This window comes from Bombina bombina, chromosome 6 (assembly GCF_027579735.1).
Source record: "Bombina bombina isolate aBomBom1 chromosome 6, aBomBom1.pri, whole genome shotgun sequence".
Taxonomy (NCBI): Eukaryota; Metazoa; Chordata; class Amphibia; order Anura; family Bombinatoridae; genus Bombina; species Bombina bombina.
In genome coordinates, this window is record NC_069504.1 from 42,573,934 (window position 1) to 42,596,921 (window position 22,988).

Sequence of the window (22,988 nt, forward strand, 5' to 3'; positions counted from 1 at the left end):
GAGTATAACACTTTATTGAATATGAATATTGCATAAATATGCTTTTACTTGTTTCATCTACTCAACAACAAAGGTCTCCAAGGCACTTTTATGTATGTCTATATACAGTATCTCACAAAAGTGAGTACACCCCTCACATTTTTGTAAATATTTTATTATATCTGTTCATGTGACAACACTGAAGAAATTACACATTGCTACAATATAAAGTACTGAGTGTATAGCCTGTATAACAGTGTAAATTTGCTGTCCCCTCAAAATAACTCAATACACAGCCATTAATGTCTAAACCGTTGGCAACAAAAGTGAGTACACGCCTAAGTGGAAATGTCAAATTGGGCCTAAATTGGTCATTTTCCCTCCCCGGTGTCATGCGACTCGTTAGTGTTACAAGGTCTCAGGTGTGAATGGGAGCAGGTGTGTTAAATTTGGTGTTATCCCTCTCACACTCTTTCACACTGGTCACTTGAAGTTCAACATGGCACCTCATGGCAAAGAACTCTCTGAGGATCTGAAAAAAAAAGAATTGTTGCTCTACATAAAGATGGCCTAGGCTATAAGAAGATTGCCAAGACCCTGAAACTGAGCTGCAGCACGGTGGGCAAGACCATACAGCGGTTTTAAAGGACAGATTCCACTCAGAACAGGCCTCGCCATGGTCGACCAAAGAAATTGAGTGCACGCATATCTAGAGGTTGTCTTTGGGAAATAGACATATGTGTGCTGCCAGCATTGCTGCATAGGTTAAAGGGCATTGCTGCGGAGGTTGAAGGGGTCGGGGGTCAGCCTGTCAGTGCTCAGACCACACACCACACACTGCATCAAAATTGTCTGCATGGTTGTCGTCCCAGAAGGAAGCCTCTTCTAAAGATGATGCACAAGAAAGCCTGCAAACAGTTTGCTGAAGACAAGCAGACTAAGGACATGGATTACTGGAACCATGTCCTGTGGTCCGATGAGACAAAGATAAACTTACTTGGTTTAGATGGTGTCAAACGTGTGTGGCGGCAACCAGGTGAGGAGTACAAAGACAAGTATGTCTTGCCTACATTCAAGAATGGTGGTGGGAGTGTCATGGTCTGGGCCTGCATGAGTGCTGCTGGCACTGGGGAGCTACAGTTCATTGAGGAAACCATGAATACCAACATGTATTGTGACATACTGAAGCAGAGCATGATCCCCTCCATTCGGAGACTGGGCCGCAGGGCAGTATTTCAACATGATAACGACCCCAAACACACCTCCAAGACTAACATTGCCTTGCTAAAGAAGCTGAGGGTAAAGGTGATGTACTGGCCAAGCATGTCTCCAGACCTAAACCCTATTGAGCATCTGTGGGGCATCCTCAAACAGAATGTGGGGGGTTGCAAGGTCTCTAATATACACCAGCTCTGTGATGTCGTCATGGAGGAGTGGAAGAGGACTCCAATGGCAACCTGTAAAGCTCTGGTGAACTCCATGCTCAAGAGGTTTAGGGCAGTGCTGGATAAATAATGGTGGCCACACAAAATATTGACACTTTGGGCCCAATTTGGACATTTCCACTTAGGGGTGTACTCACTTTTTTGCCAATGGTTTAGACATTAATGGCTGTGTGTTGAGTTATTTTGAGGGGACAGCAAATTTACACTGTTATACAGGCTGTACACTTACTACTTTACATTGTAGCAAAGTGTCATTTCTTAAGTGTTGTCACATTAAAAGATATAATAAAATATTTACAAAAATGTGAGGGGTGTACTCACTTTTGTGAGGTACTGTATGTATACATACGTATTTATGTGTTTATATGTGTGTATATGTCTGTAAATACATATATACACATATTCCCGCCTCTCCCCCCTTCAATCCATCCTAAATGCCTCTGCCAGGCTAATCCACCATTCCCATTGCTCTGTATCTGCTGCACCTCTCTGCGAGTCCCTTCATTGGCTCCCCATTCACAGCAGAATTAAATTCAAAATCCTTACCCTTACATACAAAGCTGTCACTAACGCCGCTCCCCACTACCTGTCCTCTCTAATCAACAAGTATACTCCAGCCCGCCCACTAAGATTCAGCAATGACCTGCTCCATGCATCCGCGACTATCACCTCTTCCCATGCTAGACTGCAGGACTTCTGTCGTGCAGCACCTACCCTCTGGAACACTCTCCCTCGTGCTGTCAGGCTTTGCCCTAATTTTTCTTCTTTTAAATGCCCCCTAAAGACTTTTTTGTTCAGAGAAGCCTACCACCCAACTCAATAATAAGTTAATTTCACTTACCTAACATTTCCCTCATCTAACTCTGCATTAACATCTTTCTCAATCTTGCAGTCCTCGCCTCTTGTTTTTCATCCTCCTACCCTTCTAGATTGTAAGCTCCCACGGGAATAGGGCCCTCAATTCCTCTTGTATGTGTTTGTAAAATGTTGTCTTGTCTCTTACAAGTTTGATATCATTGTTTTATTTAAATGAATTGTACCCATAGACAGCGCTGCGGAATATGTTGGCACTTCACAAATAAAGTATAGTAATAATAATAATTAGACGTGTGTTTTTCGTTTCGTATCGAAATTCGGACACATTTGTCAAATCCGGAGCTTCGGATCTATTCTAATTTCCGAATTACCCTAACAACGAAACTAAACTAATCCAAATGCATTTATAATGAATAAATCCGAATTATTTCGGATTTATTCGTTACATTCGAATGGCCATGGACTAATCACAATTACACTAGTATTGTACAGTATATTAGGTCATATCACTCTGCTAGCTCTGTGCAGGGCACATTATGTAGCTGATACCTGTGAGGTTGGTACTTAGGTGGGATGTGCTGTGTATTACACTGGTATTATGTACTGTATATTAGGTTATATACCTCTGCTAGCTCTGTGCATTTTGTGTAGCTGGTACCTGTGAGGTTGGTACTTATGTTGATTCAGATGGGTTACACCTAATATACAGTACATAATACTAGTCTAATACACAGCACATCCTACCTAACACATACCGAACTTCCGAATTTCCAAATTGAACCCGAACCGAATATATCCAAATACATCTGAATTTATTCGAATCCGAATGAATCCAAAACGAATACATTCGAATGGATCTGAATTTGAATCGATCCGAACACGAAATTCGAAAAAATTTTAATAGGTCCAAAACGAACTGAAACAATTTTTTCTACAATCGCTTTAACCCTTTAGAAATTAGAGAAGAATTGTATTGCTATGCAAAGTGTTGCGGATTGGAGTGGTCTCACACATAAGAGCGCACTCTCTGGGCCTCTGCTTTATTGGCACTTGTCATACAAAAGTTGCTAATACAGAGGACCCTGGAGTCTACTCTGAATTGTATTTATGGCGCAAGGGTCCGTCTCAGGATTTACTATACTGCCTGGCTGTATACATAGGTGCTGCTGGCGGGGTATGTAAAATAAAACATATTTATAGAGTGTGTTGTTAATAACTGCTACTAATATACTGTATATGTAAAAAAAAATGTTCTGTTTTATCCAGTATTGTTAGGTGAAAAAATCAATGACTGATGTTTCTTGTGTTATTCTTTATTTTCCAAAATTAAAAAAAAACATACTTGTTTTTCCCCTAACGGTAGCTGAATCTCCAATGACATTTGGGTAGTTTGCCAATACAGTAAAGAAATACTCAGTAGTTGGTATCAGGTCTGTCACCAGTACAGTGCGCTTGTCTTTGTCCAGGAAAATCTGTCACAAAAGAGAATTTATGTTAATAATGGTTATTAAAGGGACAGTCAACACAAAAATTGTTATTGTGTAAAAAGATAGACAATGCCTTTAGTACTTTATACAACCAACATTGCTAGATTAATATACTTTATAACCTTTAAACGTTTAAATTTCTGTCTGTTTGTAAGTCCCTAAAGACAGCCCCTTGATCACATGTTTTGTATTTGCTTTTCACATCAGGGGAAGCTAGTTCATGTGAACCATATAGATAACATTGTGCTGACGCCCATGGATTCTAACAACACAGCACTAATTGGCGTAAATGCAATTCAATAGATAGTCATGTGATCAGGGGCCGTCAGAAGATGCTTAGAAACAAGGTAATCACAGAGGTAAAAAGTGTATTAATATAACTGTGTTTTCTGTGCAAAACAGGGGAATGAGTAATAAAGGGATTATCTATCTTTTAAAACAATAAAAAAATTTGAGTTGACTGTCCCTTTAATTGAAATACTGCATATAACAATAACAAAGTTTATGTTTATTCAGTGGCTTATGTGGTGCATTTCTACAAATTTCTAGACATCGTTTCTGCAGTAAAAAATACAAATCTTTTCAAATTATTTCAATTATCCAATTTATTAGGTAAGTTTAGATTTTTTTTATAAGCACTGCTGCCATAGCGTGTTAAAGACATGTGTCGCTCCTGAGCCTACATAGTTAAGTTTTTCAAGAAAGGTTAATAAGAGAACAAAGTAAATTTGATAATAGAAAAGAACTTGAAAGTGTTTAAAATTACAAGTTCTACTTGAAAAAATACTATTAATCGGCTAGATTACGAGTTTTGCGTTATGAGCGGCGCGGTGCTAACTTGCAAGTTATTGTCACCGCTCACTTCCCTACAGCGTTGGTATTACAGGTTTTCATAAACCCGGCGTTAGCAGGCAATAAGTGAGCGTAAAGCAAAATTGTGCTCCATACCGCACCCAAATACCAGCGCTGCGGTGAGCTGGTTTTACGTGCTTGTGCACGATTTCCCCATACACATCAATGGGGAGAGCCGGCTAAAAAAAAGCCTAACACCTGCAATAAAGGAGCCTAAAGCTCCGTAATGCAGCCCCATTGATTCCTATGAGGAAACTAAATTTATGTTTACATCTAACACAATAACATAAACCCTGAGTCTAAACACCCCTTATCTGCTGCCCCCAACATCCCCGACACCTACCTACACTTATTAACCCCTAATCTGCAGCCCCCAATGTCGCCGCCACCTACATTAAACTTATTAACCCCTTATCTGCCGCCCCAATGTCGCCGCCACCTAACTACACTTATTAACCCCTAATCTGCCGCCCCCAATGTCGCTGCCACCTATCTACACTTATTAACCCCTAATCTGCCGCCCCCAACATCGCCGCCACCCACCTACACTTATTAACCCCTAATCTGCCGCCCCTAACATCGCCGCCACCTACCTACATTTATTAACCCCCAATCTTCCGCCCCAACATCGCCGCCACTATACTAAAGTTATTAGCCCATAATCCTAACCCTAACACCCCCTAACTTGAACGTAATTAAAATAAATCTAAATAAAACCTACTATTAATAACTAAAAAAAATCCTATTTAAAACTAAATACAGGTAGCCCTCAGTTTACGCCGGGGTTAGGTTCCAGAAGGAATGGTTGTAAATTGAAACCGTTGTAAATTGAAACCCAGTTTATAATGTAAGTCAATGGGAAGTGAGGGAGATAGGTTCCAGGCCCCTCTCAAAATTGTCATAAGTAACACCTAATACATTATTTTAAAAGCTTTGAAATTAAGACTTTAAATGCTAGGCAGCATTATAAACCTAATAAAATAATCACACAACACAGAATATATCATTAAACTAAGTTAAATGAACAAAAACATTTGCTAAACAACATTATAAACCTAATAAAATAATCACATAACACAGACTTCACTTGCATTTTTCTGCAAACAGTTCTTTCTATGCATTCCATTCTGGACTGAGTTATAGACAGGAAGATCTTGTTCCTTTGAAATCTGCTCGATAGCTCAGGTCTGGTTAGACTGATTGATTTCAGCTTGCTTGGCTTTGCTGCAACACAAGCGGACAGCTCCAACTACTGGCTATTTTAATAAATGCACTGCTTCTCAATGCTTTCAATAGCAGTCACATGACTGGAAAAAAAGGTTGTTATTCTGAAACGGTGTAAATTGAACCGTTGTAAAACGAGGGCCATCTGTACTTACCTGTAAAATAAACCCTAAGCTAACTACAATATAATTAATAGTTACATTGTAGCTAGCTTAGGTTTTATTTTTATTTCACAGGCAAGTTTGTATTTATTTTAACTAGGTAGAATAGTTACTAAATAGTTATTAACTATTTACTAACTACCTAGCTAAAATAAATACAAATTTACCTGTAAAATAAAACCTAACCTGTCTTACACTAACACCTAAGCTTACACTACAGTTAAATACATTACATTAATAAAATACAATTAACTAAATTACAAAAAAAAAAACACTAAATTACACAAAATAGAAAACAAATAATCAAATATTTAAACTAATTACACCTAATCTAATAGCCCTATCAAAATAAAAAAGCCCCCCCAAAATAAAAAAAACCCCTAGCCTACACTAAACTACCAATGGCCCTTAAAAGGGCCTTTTGCGGGGCATTGCCCCAAAGAAATCAGCTCTTTAACCTGTAAAAAAAAAATACAAACAACCCCCCAACAGTAAAACCCACCACCCACACAACCAAATCCCCCAAATAAAATCCTAACTAAAAATGCCTAAGCTCCCCATTGCCCTGAAAAGGGCATTTGGATGGGCATTGCCCTTAAAAGGGCACTTAGCTCTTTTTCCTTGCTCTTTTTCCTTGCCCAAAACCCTAAGCTAAAAATAAAACCTACCTACAATAAACCCTTAAAAAAACACTAACCCCCGAAGATCCACAGTTTTTGAAGACCCAACATCCATCCTCAACGAAACGGCAGAAGTCCTCATCAAAGTCGGCAGAACTCTTCATCCAAGCGGGCAGAAATCTTCATCCAGACGGCATCTTCTATCTTCATCCATCCGGCGTGGAGCGGCTCCATCTTCAAGGCATCCAGCCAATTGGAATTCAAGGGACGCCATCTTGGATGACGTCACTTAAAGGAACCTTCATTCTTCAGTCGCCATCGTCAGAAGAGGATGCTCTGCGCCAGATATCTTGAAGATGGAGTCGCTCCGCTCCGGATGGATGAAGATAGAAGATGCCATCTGGATGAAGACTTCTGCCATCTGGAGGACCACTTCTTGCCAGCTTGGATGAAGACTTCGGCCCGCATGGATGAAGACTTCTGCCGACTTCGATGAGGACTTCTACCGGCTTCGATGAGGACTTCTGCCGCTTCGTTGAGGATGGATGTCGGGTCTTCCAAAACTGTAAGTGGATCTTCGGGGGTTAGTGTTAGATTTTTTTAAGGGTTTATTGGGTGGGTTTTATTTTTAGCTTAGGGTGTTGGGCAAGGAAAAAGAGCTACATGCCCTTTTAAGGGCAATGGGGAGCTTAGGTTTTTTTAGTTATGATTTTATTTGGGGGGTTGGTTGTGTGGGTGGGGGGTTTTACTGTTGGGGGGTTGTTTGTATTTTTTTACAGGTAAAAGAGCTGATTTCTTTGGGGCAATGCCCAGCAAAAGGCCCTTTTAAGGGCCATTGGCAGTTTAGTTTAGGCTAGGGTTTTTTATTTTGGGGTGGCTTTTTTATTTTGATAGAGCTATTAGATTAGGTGTAACTAGTTTAAATATTTGATAATTTGTTTTTTATTTTGTGTAATTTAGTGTTTTTTTTTTGTAATTTAGTTAATTGTATTTAATTAATGTAATTTATTTAATTGTAGTGTAAGGTTAGGTGTTAGTGTAAGACAGGTTAGGTTTTATTTTACAGGTAAACTTGTATTTATTTTAACTAGGTAGCTAGTAAATAGTTAATAACTATTTACTAACTAGTCTACCTAGTTAAAATAAATACAAACTTGCCTGTAAAATAAAAATAAAACCTAAGCTAGCTACAATGTAAATATTAGTTATATTGTAGGTAGCTTAGAGTTTATTTAACAGGTAAGTATTTAGTTTTTAATAGGAATTATTTAGTTAATGATAGGAATTCTTAATCAGGGGCGCGATCTGATATAGATCGTAGTTTGCGACGCAAGCGAGGGAACCCCCGCCGCCCGTAGTTTCAGCTCGCAACTCGAGCTATCCCATATACGGCCCCGTCAGATGCTAAAGTGCCGTAAGTCTGACAAACCAGCGATGTCCAGAAATCAAAACCTGACTAAATTATAAAACCTGACTAAATTATAAAATCTCCCGTACTGTCTAGCACACCTCCCAAACATAGCCCGACACGTATACCCCTCTATCCGCTATCCCCCCTCACTCTAATAATAATAAAAAATGTATTAACCCCTAAACCGCTGCTTCCGGACCCCGCCGCACCTAATAAAGTTATTAACCCCTAAACCGCCGCTCCCGGACCCCGCCGCCACCTACATTAACTACCCCCTAATGTGAGCCCCTTACACTGCCGCCATCTACATTACCTACCCCCTAATGTGAGCCCCTTACACTGCCGCCATCTACATTACCTACCCCCTAATGTGAGCCCCTTACACCGCCGCCATCTACATTATCTACCCCCTAATGTGAGCCCCTTACACCGCCGCCACCTACATTAACTACCCCCTACTGTGAGCTCCTACCCCGCCGCCAGCTATATTAAAATTATTAACCCCTAATCTAATCCCCCTATACCGCAGCCACCTATATTAAATTATTTAACCCCTAAAATACTAAACTATCCCTACCACTAAACCTAAGTCTAACCCTACAAATATCCCTGAAAAGGGCTTTGTGCGTGGCATTACCCCAAAGTAAACAGCTCTATTGCCAGCCCTTAAAAGGGCTTTTTGCCGGCCATTACCCCAAAGTAAACAGCTCTTTTACCAGCCCTTAAAGGGCTTTTTGCGGGGCTTTGTCACAAAGTAATCAGCTCTTTTGCATCTAATCTAAATCCCCCTACACCGCCGCCACCTATAATAAATGTATTACCCCCTAATCTAATCCCCCTACACCGTCGCCACCTATATTAAATACATTACCCCCTAATCTAATCCCACTATACCGCCGCCACCTATATTAACTATATTAACCCTAATTATATTAGGGTTAATATAGTTATTATATTATATATATTAACTATATTAACCCTAATTATATTAGGGTTAATATAGTTAATATAGTTATTATATTATATATATTAAGTATAATAACCCTATCTAACTCTAACACCCCTAACAAAATTCTTATTAAAATAAATCTAATTAATATTAATATTATTAATTAAAATATTCCTATTTAAATCTAAATACTTACCTAGAAAATAAACCCTAAGATAGCTACAATATAATTAATAATTACATTGTAGCTATGTTAGGGTTTATATTTATTTTACAGGTAACTTGGTATTTATTTTAACTAGGTACAATAGCTATTAAATAGTTAATAACTATTTAATAGCTACCTTGCTAAAATAATTACCAATTTACCTGTTAAATAAATCCTAACCTAAGTTACAAATAAACCTACACTATCAATAAATTAAATAAACTACAAATATCTAAACTAAAATACAATTAAATACACTAAACTAAATTAGAAAAAAAACAAACACTAAATTATAAAAAATAAAAAAAGATTACAAGAATTTTAAGCTAATTACACCTATTCTAAGCCCCCTAATAAAATAATAAAGCCCCCCAAAATAAAAAAATGCCCTACCCTATTCTAAATTAAAAAATAACCAGCTCTTTTACCAGCCCTTAAAAGGGCTTTTTGCAGGGCATGCCCCAAAGTAAACAGCTCTTTTGCCTGTAAAAAAAACACAATACCACCCCCCAACATTACAAACCACCACCCACATACCCCTACTCTAAACCCACCCAAACCCCCCCCTAAAAAAAACTAACACTAAGCCCCAGAAGATCTCCCTACCTTGAGTCATCTTCACCCAGCCGGGCCGAACTCTTCATCCAATCCGGGCAATGTCTTCATCCAAGCGGCAAAGAAGAAGTCTTTCATCCGGGCGATGTCTTCATCCAAGCGGCAAAGAAGAAGTCTTCCATCCCGGCGATGTCTTCATCCAAGCGGCAAAGAAGAGGTCCTCCATCGGGGCGAAGTCTTCCTCCAAGCGGCATCTTCAATCTTCTTGCTTCGGACCTCCGACGCGGAACATCCAGCTGGCCCGACGACTGAACGACGAATGAAGTTTCCTTTAAATTGCGTCATCCAAGATGGCGTACCTCAAATTCCAATTGGCTGATAGGATTCTATCAGCTAATCGGAATTAAGGTAAGAAAATCTGATTGGCTGATTCAATCAGCCAATCAGATTGAAGTTCAATCCGATTGGCTGATCCAATCAGCCAATCAGATTGAGCTCACATTGAGCTTGCATTCTATTGGCTGATCGGAACAGCCAATAGAATGCAAGCTCAATCTGGTTGGCTGATTGGATCAGCCAATCGGATTGAACTTGAATCTGATTGGCTGATTGAATCAGCCAATCAGATTTTCTTACCTTAATTCCGATTGGCTGATAGAATCCTATCAGCCAATCGGAATTCGAGGGACGCCATCTTGGATGACATAATTTAAAGGAAACTTCATTCGTCGTTCAGTCGTCGGGCCAGCTGGATGTTCCGCGTCGGAGGTCCGAAGAAAGAAGATTGAAGATGCCGCTTGGATGAAGACATCGCCGGGATGGAAGACTTCTTCTTTGCCGCTTGGACGAAGACATCGCCCGGGTGGAAGACTTCTTCTTTGCCGCTTGGATGAAGACATCGCCCGGATTGGATGAAGAGTTCGGCCCGGCTGGGTGAAGACGACTCAAGGTAGGGAGATCTTCTGGGGCTTAGTGTTAGGTTTTTTTAAGGGGGGTTTGGGTGGGTTTAGAGTAGGGGTATGTGGGTGGTGGGTTGTAATGTTGGGGGGTGGTATTGTGGGGGTTTTTTACAGGCAAAAGAGCTGTTTACTTTGGGGCATGCCCCGCAAAAAGCCCTTTTAAGGGCTGGTAAAAGAGCTGGTTATTTTTCAATTTAGAATAGGGTAGGGCATTTTTTTATTTTGGCGGGCTTTATTATTTTATTATGGGGCTTAGAATAGGTGTAATTAGCTTAAAATTCTTGTAATCTTTTTTTATTTTTTGTAATTTAGTGTTTTGTTTTTTTGTAATTTAGTTTAGTGTATTTAATTGTATTTTAGTTTAGATATTTGTAGTTTATTTAATTTATTGATAGTGTAGGTGTATTTGTAACTTAGGTTAGGATTTATTTTACAGGTAAATTGGTAATTGTTTTAACAAGGTAGCTATTAAATAGTTATTAACTATTTAATAGCTATTGTACCTAGTTAAAATAAATACCAAGTTACCTGTAAAATAAATATAAACCCTAACATAGCTACAAAGTAATTATTAATTATATTGTAGCTATCTTAGGGTTTATTTTATAGGTAAGTATTTAGATTTAAATAGGAATATTTTAATTAATAATATTAATTAGATTTATTTTAATAAGAATTTCGTTAGGGGTGTTAGAGTTAGATAGGGTTATTATACTTAATATATATATAATATAATAACTATATTAACTATATTAACCCTAATATAATTAGGGTTAATATAGTTAATATAGGTGTCGGCGGTATAGTGGGATTAGATTAGGGGGTAATGTATTTAATATAGGTGGCGGCGGTGTAGGGGGATTAGATTAGGGGGTAATACATTTATTATAGGTGGTGGCGGTGTAGGGGGATTTAGATTAGATGCAAAAGAGCTGATTACTTTGTAACAATGCCCCGCAAAAAGCCCTTTTAAGGGCTGGTAAAAGAGCTGATTACTTTAGGGCAATGGCCAGCAAAAAGCCCTATTAAGGGCTGGCAATAGAGCTGTTAACTTTGGGGTAATGCCACGCAAAAAGTCCTTTTTAGGGCTATTTGTAGGGTTGGACTTAGGTTTAGTGGTAGGGATAGTTTAGTATTTTAGGGGGTAAATAATTTAATATTGGTGGCGGCGGTATAGGGGGATTAGATTAGGGGTTAATAATTTAATATAGGTGGCGGCGGTATAGTGGGATTAGATTAGGGGTTAATAATTTTAATATAGCTGTCGGCGGGGTAGGAGCTCACATTAGGGTGTAGTTAATGTAGGTGGCGGCGGTGTAAGGGGCTCACATTAGGGGGTAGATAATGTAGATGGCGGCGGTATAAGGGGCTCACATTAGGGGGTAGGTAATGTAGATGGCGGCGGTGTAGGGGCTCACATTAGGGGGTTATACATTTAATGTAGGTGGCGGCGGGATCCGGGAGCGGCGGTTTAGGGGTTAAATACTTTATTAGGGATTGCGGCAGGGGATCGCGGTTGACATGTAGATAGACATTGCGCATGCGTTAGGTGTTAGGTTTTATTTAGCAGCTAGTTTAGGGAGTTACGGGGCTCCAATAGACAGCGTAAGGCTTACTACGCCTGCAATTTGTGGCGAGGTGAAAATGGAGTAGAATTTACAGTCCTTACGCTGTATATTGGATACCAAACTGCGCTGGTTTGGTATACCTGTCTATGGGCCAAAAAACTACGGCCGAAGGCAGAAATATACGAGCGATATGTGACACCAAACCAGCACAAAATTTGGCGTCGCCGGCTTTTGCGGGCGACGCTGCATATCGGATCAAGGCCTAGATTTATTTTAATTATATTAAAGTAGGGGGTGTTAGGGTTAGACTTAGGGTTAGGTTTAGGGGTTTATAACTTTAGTATAGTGGCGGCAACATTGGGGGTGGCAGATTAGGGGTTAATAAGTGTAATGTAGGTTGCGGCGATGTTAGGGACAGCAGATTAGGGGTTACTAATATTTAACAAGTGTTTGCAATGCGGGAGTACAGCGGTTTAGGGGTAAATATGTTTCTTATAGTGGCGGCGATGTCCGGAGCGGCAGATTAGTTAGCACTTTAGTTATAAGTTTTATGTTACGACTTTGGAGCGTAAAACTCATAACTACTGTTTACGTTACGGATCTTGTAGTTATGGGCTGTAACTAAATTTTTTGGCCTCCCAGGCAGACTCGTAATACCGGCGCTATGGAAATCCCATTGAAAAAGGACTTTTTGAAAGCTGCGGTAGTTACGCTGCGTTACGGCCAAAAAAGTGTGCGGTGCAGAAATACCTGCAAGACTCGTAATACCAGCGGTAGTGAAAAAGCAGCGCTATGAGGCTTTTTCAGCCATAACACAAAACTCGTAATCTAGCCGAATGTTCCTTTAAGCTTCAACTAATGCACAAAGCTGGCATCTCCTTATAACAATCATTGCCAAACACTGCCACCTACTGCATGTATTAATTTACTACAAAACCTTTAAACCATAACATAAATCCACAGTGCACAGTCTATTTACAAATATTTTGGTATTTAACTACACCCTTTTTTAATTAAATGAACACATTAATATTAAAAAAAACTTGTACTTTTTGATAGGGTATCTGACACTTAACATTTTATGTATTTATGACATTGCAAACTGATTTGATGTACACATCACACGTGTTTGCATGAGTGTGCCTGTGTGTATGTGTTTGCTTGTGTCTGCTTGTATGAGTGTGCATGTTTGTATGTGTGTGCCTGTGTGTGCTTGCATGAATGCGCCTGTTTGTATGTGTGTGCCTGTGTGTGCTTGCATGAGTGTGTCTGTGTGTCTGTGTGTGCTTGCATGAGTATGCCTGTGTGTATGTGTGTGCTTGAATGAGTAGGCATGAGTTTGCCTGTGTGTGCTTGCATGAGTATGCATGAGTGTGCCTGTGTGTGCTTGCATGAGTATGCATGAGTTTGCCTGTGTGCATGTGTGAGTGTGCCTGTGTGTGCTTGCATGAGTATGCATGAGTTTGCCTGTTTGTATGCATGAGTGTGCATGTGTGTGCTTGCATAAGTATGCATGAATTTACCTGTGAGTATGTGTGAGTGTGCCTGTGTGTTCTTGAATGAGTATGCATGCGTGTGCCTGTGTGCTTGCATGAATGTGCTTGTGTGTGCTTGCATGAGTTTGCCTGTGTGTGCTTGCATGAGTATGCACGAGTTTGCCTATGTGTATGTGTGAGTATGCCTGTGAGTGCTTGCATGAGTATGCATGACTTTGCCTGTGTGTATGTGTGAGTGAGCCTGTGTGTTCTTGCATGTGTATGCATGAGTGTGCCTGTGTGTGCTTGCATGAGTATGCACAAGTTTGCCTGCGTGTATGCATGAGTGTGTCTGTGTGCTTGCATATGTATGCATGAGTGTGCCTTTGTGTGCTTGCATGAGTATGCATGAGTGTGCCTGTGTGTGCTTGCATGAGTATGCACGAGTTTGACTGTGTGTATGCATGAGTGTGCCTGTGTGCTTGCATGTGTATGCATGAGTGTGCCTACTTATCAAGCCATCAACTAACTTGCATTCAACGGCACCAATAAGCTCGCCTAACATCACCGCCGCAGACCTGAATACGCTCTCCATATTTAACAAAAAAGCTGTCAAAAAGCCACGCACCAAGTACGGGTCGATGAGCTGCAGACTGTTGTTAACTATACTAAACTGTTTAACCCCTATCCCGCCACTCCCGGACCCCGCCGCAACTAAATAAAGTTATTAACCCCCTAAACCGCCGCTCCCGGAGCCCACCGCAACTCTAATAAACGTATTAACCCCTATCTCACCGCTCCCGGACCCCACCGCAACTCTAATAAAGTTATTAACCCTTATCCCGCCTCTCTCGGACCCCGCTGCAACTAACTAAAGGTATTAACCCCTAAACCTTTGGCCTCCCACATCACTAACACTTACTAAACCTATTAACCCCTAAACCGCCAGCCCCCCACATCGCCATAAACTAAGTTAACCTATTAACCCCTAAACCTAACAACCCGCTGCCTTTATATTAAATATTAACTCAACCTTATCATATAATAAATTTAAACTTACCTTTAGATTTAAATTAAACTATATTAAACTAATAATTAACCTACCCTAACTATTATACTAAAATTAAATTAAACTATATTAAACTATTAATTAATCTACCCTAACTATTACACTAAAATTAAATTAAACTATATTAAACTAATAATTAACCTACCCTAACTATTATACTAAAATTACATTAAACTATATTAAACTAATAATTAATCTACCCTAACTGTTATACTAAAATTACATTAAACTACAAATTAATTAACTGTATTATATATTTAAACACCTAACCCTACTCAAATAATTTAAATCTACAATAAAAAATTACAAAGTTACAAAAAACTAACAACTAAGTTACAAAAAATAAACACTAAGTTACAAAAAAAATAAACACTAAGTTACACAAATAGAAATAGATAAATAGATAGAAGATGCCGGCCGTCTGGGTGAAGACTTCTGCAGGCTTGTATGAAGACTTTGGTTGCTTGGATGAAGACTTCTGCCGGGGGTTAGTGTTAGGATTTTTTAAGGGTTTATTGGGTGGGTTTTATTTTTAGATTAGGGTTTGAGCTTTTGAAAAAGAGCTAAATGCCCTTTTAAGGACAATGCCCATACAAATGCCCTTTTCAGGGCATTGGGGAGCTTAGGTTTTTTTAGTTAGGTTTTTATTTGGGGGGGCTTGGTTGTGTGGTTGGTGGCTTTTACTGTTGGGGGGATATTTGTATTTTTTATTTACAGGTAAAAGGGCTTATTTCTTTGGGGCAATGCCCCGCAAAAGGCCCTTTTAAGGGCCATTGGTAGTTTATTGTAGGTTAGGGTTTTTTTTATTTTGGAGGGGCTTTTTTATTTTCATAGGGCTCTTAGATTAGGTGTAATTAGTTTAAATATTTGATCATTTATTTTTTATTTTGTGTAACTAGGGAGGGCTTCCTCTTCTTGTTGGTAATTGTACCATGTGATCATAGGGCCTTTAGCCGGATGGGATCAAGTCGTCACAAAATATCAATTTAGTTTATAGAAGGAGATTTCTGTGATAATGATATCGCACACTGTCTGAAAAGGAGATTACATTTGATTTCCTTTACCATTTACACTACAAGGTGACATTTGAATTTGGACCGCTTTTTCAGAGTCCCGATTGGAGGATATCTGTCAGGTGACGAAGTACGTACACGCAGACAGTGAAGACGCTGGAGTCACGCTTGGGAGTAAGGAGAAAGCTCAGCATGCAGTGCTCACAGCTGCTCACTCTGTCGTGAGCGCGGATACAGCATCGGAGCCACTCTTAGCTTTAAAGCCTGTCAGGTACGTGGAGAACACTGTATACCACATTTCATTGTTTTGGAGACAGTTTGATCTGACCGGTCAGCAACTTGTGTTAATACTCTTTTACTACTCAGAGAGACTCAACTCTTATTTTCGATATATAACAGTCAATGGGTTATTAGCTGTAATCATCAAACAATTTCGCCTAGATTTAGAGTTTGGCGGTAGCCGTCAAAACCAGCGTTAGAGGCTCCTAACGCTGGTTTTTACCGCCCGCTGGTATTTGGAGTCAGTCAGGAAAGGGTCTAACGCTCACTTTCCAGCCGCGACTTTTCCATACCGCAGATCCCCCTACGCCAGTTGCGTATCCTATCTTTTCAATGGGATCTTTCTAACGCCGGTATTTAGAGTCTTGGCTGGAGTGAGAGTTAGAACTCTAACGACAAAACTCCAGCCGCAGAAAAAAGTCAGGAGTTAAGAGCTTTTTGGGCTAACGCCGGTTCATAAAGCTCTTAACTACTGTCCTCTAAAGTACACTATCACCCATAAACTACCTATGTACCCCTAAACCGAGGTCCCCCCACATCGCCGCCACTCGATTAAATTTTTTTAACCCCTAATCTGCCGACCGCACACCGCCGCAACCTACGTTATACTTATGTACCCCTAATCTGCTGCCCCTAACACCGCCGACCCCTATATTATATTTATTAACCCCTAATCTGCCCCCCTCAATGTTGCCGACACCTACCTACACTTATTAACCCCTAATCTGCCGACCGGACCTCACCGCTACTCTAATAAATGTATTAACCCCTAAAGCTAAGTCTAACCCTAACACTAACACCCCCCCTAAGTTAAATATAATTTAAATATAACGAAATAAATTAACTCTTATTAAATAAATTATTCCTATTTAAAGCTAAATACTTACCTGTAAAATAAATCCTAATATAGCTACAATATAAATTATAATTATATTATAGCTATTTTAGGATTTATATTTATTTTACAGGCAACTTTGTATTTATTTTAACCAGGTACAATAGCTATTAAATAGTTAATAACTATTTAATAGCTACCTAGTTAAAATAATTACAAAATGACCTGTAAAATAAATCCTAACCTAAGTTACAATTAAACCTAACACTACACTATCAATAAATTAATTAAATACAATACCTACAAATAAATACAATTAAATAAACTAACTAAAGTACAAAAAATAAAAAAGAACTAAGTTACAAAAAATAAAAAAATATTTACAAACATTAGAAAAATATTACAAAAATTTTAAACTAATTACACCTACTCTAAGCCCTCTAATAAAATAACAAAGCCCCCCAAAATAAAAAAATGCCCTACCCTATTCTAAAATTAAAATAGAAAAGCTCTTTTACCTTACCAGCCCTTAAAAGGGCCATTTGCGGGGCATGCCCCAAAGAATTCAGCTCTTTTGCCTGGAAAAAAAACATACAATACCCCCCCCCAACATTACAACCCACCACCCACATACCCCTAATCTAACCCAAACCCCCTTAAATAAACCTAACACTAAGCCCCTGAAGATCTTCCTACCTTATCTTCACCACACCGGGTATCAGCGATCGGTCCAGGCTCCGATGTCTTGATCCAAGCCCAAGCGGGGGGCTGAAGACATCTATCCTCCGGCTGAAGTCTTGATCCAAGCGGGCAGAAGAGGACATCCGGACCGGCAAACATCTTCATCCAGGCAGCATCTTCTATGTTCTTCCATCCGATGACGAGCGGCTGATCTTCAAGACCTCCAGCGCGGATCCATCCTCTTTTTCCGACGACTAGACGACGAATGAAGGTTCCTTTAAGGGACGTCATCCAAGATGGCGTCCCTCGAATTCCGATTGGCTGATAGGATTCTATCAGCCAATCGGAATTAAGGTAGGAAAATTCTGATTGGCTGATGTAATCAGCCAATCAGATTCAAGTTCAATCCGATTGGCTGATCCAATCAGCCAATCAGATTGAGCTCGCATTCTATTGGCTGTTCCGATCAGCTAATAGAATGTGAGCTCAATCTGATTGGCTGATCCAATCAGCCAATCAGATTGAACTTGAATCTGATTGGCTGATTCCATCAGCCAATCAGAATTTTCCTACCTTAATTCCTATTGGCTGATAGAATCCTATCATCCAATCGGAATTCGAGGGACGCCATCTTGGATGACGTCCCTTAAAGGAACCTTCATTCGTCGTCTAGTCGTCGGAAGAAGAGGATGGATCCGTGCTGGAGGTCTTTAAGATCAGCCGCTCGTCATCGGATGGAAGAACATAGAAGATGCCGCCTGGATGAAGATGTTTGCCGGTCCGGATGTCCTCTTCTGCCCGCTTGGATCAAGACTTCAGCCGGAGGATGGATGTCTTCAGCCCCCCGCTTGGGCTTGGATCAAGACATCGGAGCCTGGACCAATCGCTGATACCCGGTGTGGTGAAGATAAGGTAGGAAGATCTTCAGGGGCTTAGTGTTAGGTTTATTTAAGGGGGGTTTGGGTTAGATTAGGGGTATGTGGGTGGTGGGTTGTAATGTTGGGGGGGTATTGTATGTTTTTTTTCCAGGCAAAAGAGCTGAATTCTTTGGGGCATGCCCCGCAAAGGGCCCTTTTAAGGGCTGGTAAGGTAAAAGAGCTTTTCTATTTTAATTTTAGAATAGGGTAGGGCATTTTTTTATTTTGGGGGGCTTTGTTATTTTATTAGGGGCTTAGAGTAGGTGTAATTAGTTTAAAATTGTTGTAATATTTTTCTAATGTTTGTAAATATTTTTTTATTTTTTTGTAACTTAGTTCTTTTTATTTTTTGTACTTTAGTTAGTTTATTTAATTGTATTTATTTGTAGGTATTGTATTTAATTAATTTATTGATAGTGTAGTGTTAGGTTTAATTGTATTTAATTGTAGGTATTTTATTTAATTAATTTATTGCTAGTGTAGTGTTAGGTTTAATTGTAACTTAGGTTAGGATTTATTTTACAGGTAATTTTGTAATTATTTTAACTAGGTAGCTATTAAATAGTTATTAACTATTTAATAGCTATTGTACCTGGTTAAAATAAATACAAAGTTGCCTGTAAAATAAATATAAATCCTAAAATAGCTACAATATAATTATAATTTATATTGTAGCTATATTAGGATTTATTTTACAGGTAAGTATTTAGCTTTAAATAGGAATAATTTATTTAATAAGAGTTAATTTATTTCGTTAGAATAAAAACATAATTTATGTAAGAACTTACCTGATAAATTCATTTCTTTCATATTAGCAAGAGTCCATGAGCTAGTGACGTATGGGATATACATTCCTACCAGGAGGGGCAAAGTTTCCCAAACCTCAAAATGCCTATAAATACACCCCTCACCACACCCACAATTCAGTTTAACGAATAGCCAAGAAGTGGGGTGATAAAAAAGTGCGAAAGCATATAAAATAAGGAATTGGAATAATTGTGCTTTATACAAAATCATAACCACCACAAAAAAAGGGCGGGCCTCATGGACTCTTGCTAATATGAAAGAAATGAATTTATCAGGTAAGTTCTTACATAAATTATGTTTTCTTTCATGTAATTAGCAAGAGTCCATGAGCTAGTGACGTATGGGATAATGATTACCCAAGATGTGGATCTTTCCACACAAGAGTCACTAGAGAGGGAGGGATAAAATAAAGACAGCCAATTCCTGCTGAAAATAATCCACACCCAAAATAAAGTTTAATGAAAAACATAAGCAGAAGATTCAAACTGAAACCGCTGCCTGAAGTACTTTTCTACCAAAAACTGCTTCAGAAGAAGAAAATACATCAAAATGGTAGAATTTAGTAAAAGTATGCAAAGAGGACCAAGTTGCTGCTTTGCAAATCTGATCAACCGAAGCTTCATTCCTAAACGCCCAGGAAGTAGAAACTGACCTAGTAGAATGAGCAGTAATCCTCTGAGGCGGAGTTTTACCCGACTCAACATAGGCAAGATGAATTAAAGATTTCAACCAAGATGCCAGAGAAATGGCAGAAGCTTTCTGGCCTTTTCTAGAACCGGAAAAGATAACAAATAGACTAGAAGTCTTTCGGAAAGATTTAGTAGCTTCAACATAATATTTCAAAGCTCTAACAACATCCAAAGAATGCAACGATTTCTCCTTAGAATTCTTAGGATTAGGACATAATGAAGGAACCACAATTTCTCTACTAATGTTGTTGGAATTCACAACTTTAGGTAAAAATTCAAAAGAAGTTTGCAACACCGCCTTATCCTGATGAAAAATCAGAAAAGGAGACTCACAAGAAAGAGCAGATAATTCAGAAACTCTTCTGGCAGAAGAGATGGCCAAAAGGAACAAAACTTTCCAAGAAAGTAATTTAATGTCCAATGAATGCATAGGTTCAAACGGAGGAGCTTGAAGAGCCCCCAGAACCAAATTCAAACTCCAAGGAGGAGAAATTGACTTAATGACAGGTTTTATACGAACCAAAGCTTGTACAAAACAATGAATATCAGGAAGAATAGCAATCTTCCTGTGAAAAAGAACAGAAAGAGCAGAGATTTGTCCTTTCAAGGAACTTGCGGACAAACCCTTATCTAAACCATCCTGAAGAAACTGTAAAATTCTCGGTATTCTAAAAGAATGCCAAGAAAAATGATGAGAAAGACACCAAGAAATATAAGTCTTCCAGACTCTATAATATATCTCTCTAGATACAGATTTACGAGCCTGTAACATAGTATTAATCACAGAGTCAGAGAAACCTCTTTGACCAAGAATCAAGCGTTCAATCTCCATACCTTTAAATTTAAGGATTTCAGATCCTGATGGAAAAAAGGACCTTGAGACAGAAGGTCTGGTCTTAACGGAAAAGTCCACGGTTGGCAAGAGGCCATCCGGACAAGATCCGCATACCAAAACCTGTGAGGCCATGCCGGAGCTACCAGCAGAACAAACGAGCATTCCTTCAGAATCTTGGAGATTACTCTTGGAAGAAGAACTAGAGGCGGAAAGATATAGGCAGGATGATACTTCCAAGGAAGTGATAATGCATCCACTGCCTCCGCCTGAGGATCCCGGGATCTAGACAGATACCTGGGAAGTTTCTTGTTTAGATGAGACGCCATCAGATCTATTTCTGGAAGTTCCCACATTTGAACAATCTGAAGAAATACCTCTGGGTGAAGAGACCATTCGCCCGGATGCAACGTTTGGCAACTGAGATAATCCGCTTCCCAATTGTCTATACCTGGGATATGAACCGCAGAGATTAGACAGGAGCTGGATTCCGCCCAAACCAAAATTCGAGATACTTCTTTCATAGCCAGAGGACTGTGAGTCCCTCCTTGATGATTGATGTATGCCACAGTTGTGACATTGTCTGTCTGAAAACAAATGAACGATTCTCTCTTCAGAAGAGGCCAAAACTGAAGAGCTCTGAAAATTGCACGGAGTTCCAAAATATTGATCGGTAATCTCACCTCCTGAGATTCCCAAACTCCTTGTGCCGTCAGAGATCCCCACACAGCTCCCCAACCTGTGAGACTTGCATCTGTTGAAATTACAGTCCAGGTCGGAAGCACAAAAGAAGCCCCCTGAATTAAACGATGGTGATCTGTCCACCACGTTAGAGAGTGTCGAACAATCGGTTTTAAAGATATTAATTGAGATATCTTTGTGTAATCCTTGCACCATTGATTCAGCATACAGAGCTGAAGAGGTCGCATATGAAAATGAGCAAAGGGGATCGCGTCCGATGCAGCAGTCATAAGACCTAGAATTTCCATGCATAAGGCTACCGAAGGGAATGATTGTGACTGAAGGTTTCGACAAGCTGCAATCAATTTTAGACGTCTCTTGTCTGTTAAAGACAGAGTCATGGACACTGAATCTAACTGGAAACCCAGAAAGGTTACCCTTGTCTGAGGAATCAAAGAACTTTTTGGTAAATTGATCCTCCAACCATGATCTTGAAGAAACAACACAAGTCGATTCGTATGAAATTCTGCTAAATGTAAAGACTGAGCAAGTACCAAGATATCGTCCAAATAAGGAAATACCACAATACCCTGTTCTCTGATTACAGACAGAAGGGCACCGAGAACCTTTGTAAAAATTCTTGGAGCTGTAGCTAGGCCAAACGGCAGAGCCACAAACTGGTAATGCTTGTCCAGAAAAGAGAATCTCAGGAACTGATAATGATCTGGATGAATCGGAATATGCAGATATGCATCCTGTAAATCTATTGTGGACATATAATTCCCTTGCTGAACAAAAGGCAAGATAGTCCTTACAATTACCATCTTGAACGATGGTATCCTTACATAACGATTCAATATTTTTAGATCCAGAACTGGTCTGAAGGAATTCTCCTTCTTTGGTACAATGAAGAGATTTGAATAAAACCCCATCCCCTGTTCCGGAACTGGAACTGGCATAATTACTCCAGCCAACTCTAGATCTGAAACACAATTCAGAAATGCTTGAGCTTTTACTGGATTTACTGGGACACGGGAAAGAAAAAATCTCTTTGCAGGAGGTCTCATCTTGAAACCAATTCTGTACCCTTCTGAAACAATGTTCTGAATCCAAAGATTGTGAACAGAATTGATCCAAATTTCTTTGAAAAAATGTAACCTGCCCCCTACCAGCTGAGCTGGAATGAGGGCCGCACCTTCATGTGGACTTAGAAGCAGGCTTTGCCTTTCTAGCAGGCTTGGATTTATTCCAGACTGGAGATGGTTTCCAAACTGAAACTGCTCCTGAGGATGAAGGATCAGGCTTTTGTTCTTTGTTGAAATGAAAGGAACGAAAACGATTATTAGCCCTGTTTTTACCTTTAGATTTTTTATCCTGTGGTAAAAAAGTTCCTTTCCCACCAGTAACAGTTGAGATAATAGAATCCAACTGAGAACCAAATAATTTGTTACCCTGGAAAGAAATGGAAAGTAGAGT

At 39.5% G+C, this 22,988-nt stretch overlaps 1 protein-coding gene across 1 annotated transcript in view; it reads right to left on the reverse strand.

Annotated features, from left to right (window-relative positions):
- LOC128664316 (collagen alpha-1(VII) chain-like) overlaps positions 1–22,988 on the reverse strand; it is a 913,939-nt gene that overhangs the window by 783,609 nt on the left and 107,342 nt on the right. The window contains exon 9 of the mRNA XM_053719156.1: positions 3,583–3,712. Coding sequence (XP_053575131.1) covers positions 3,583–3,712 — 130 coding nt within the window. The remainder of the gene's footprint in view (positions 1–3,582; positions 3,713–22,988) is intronic.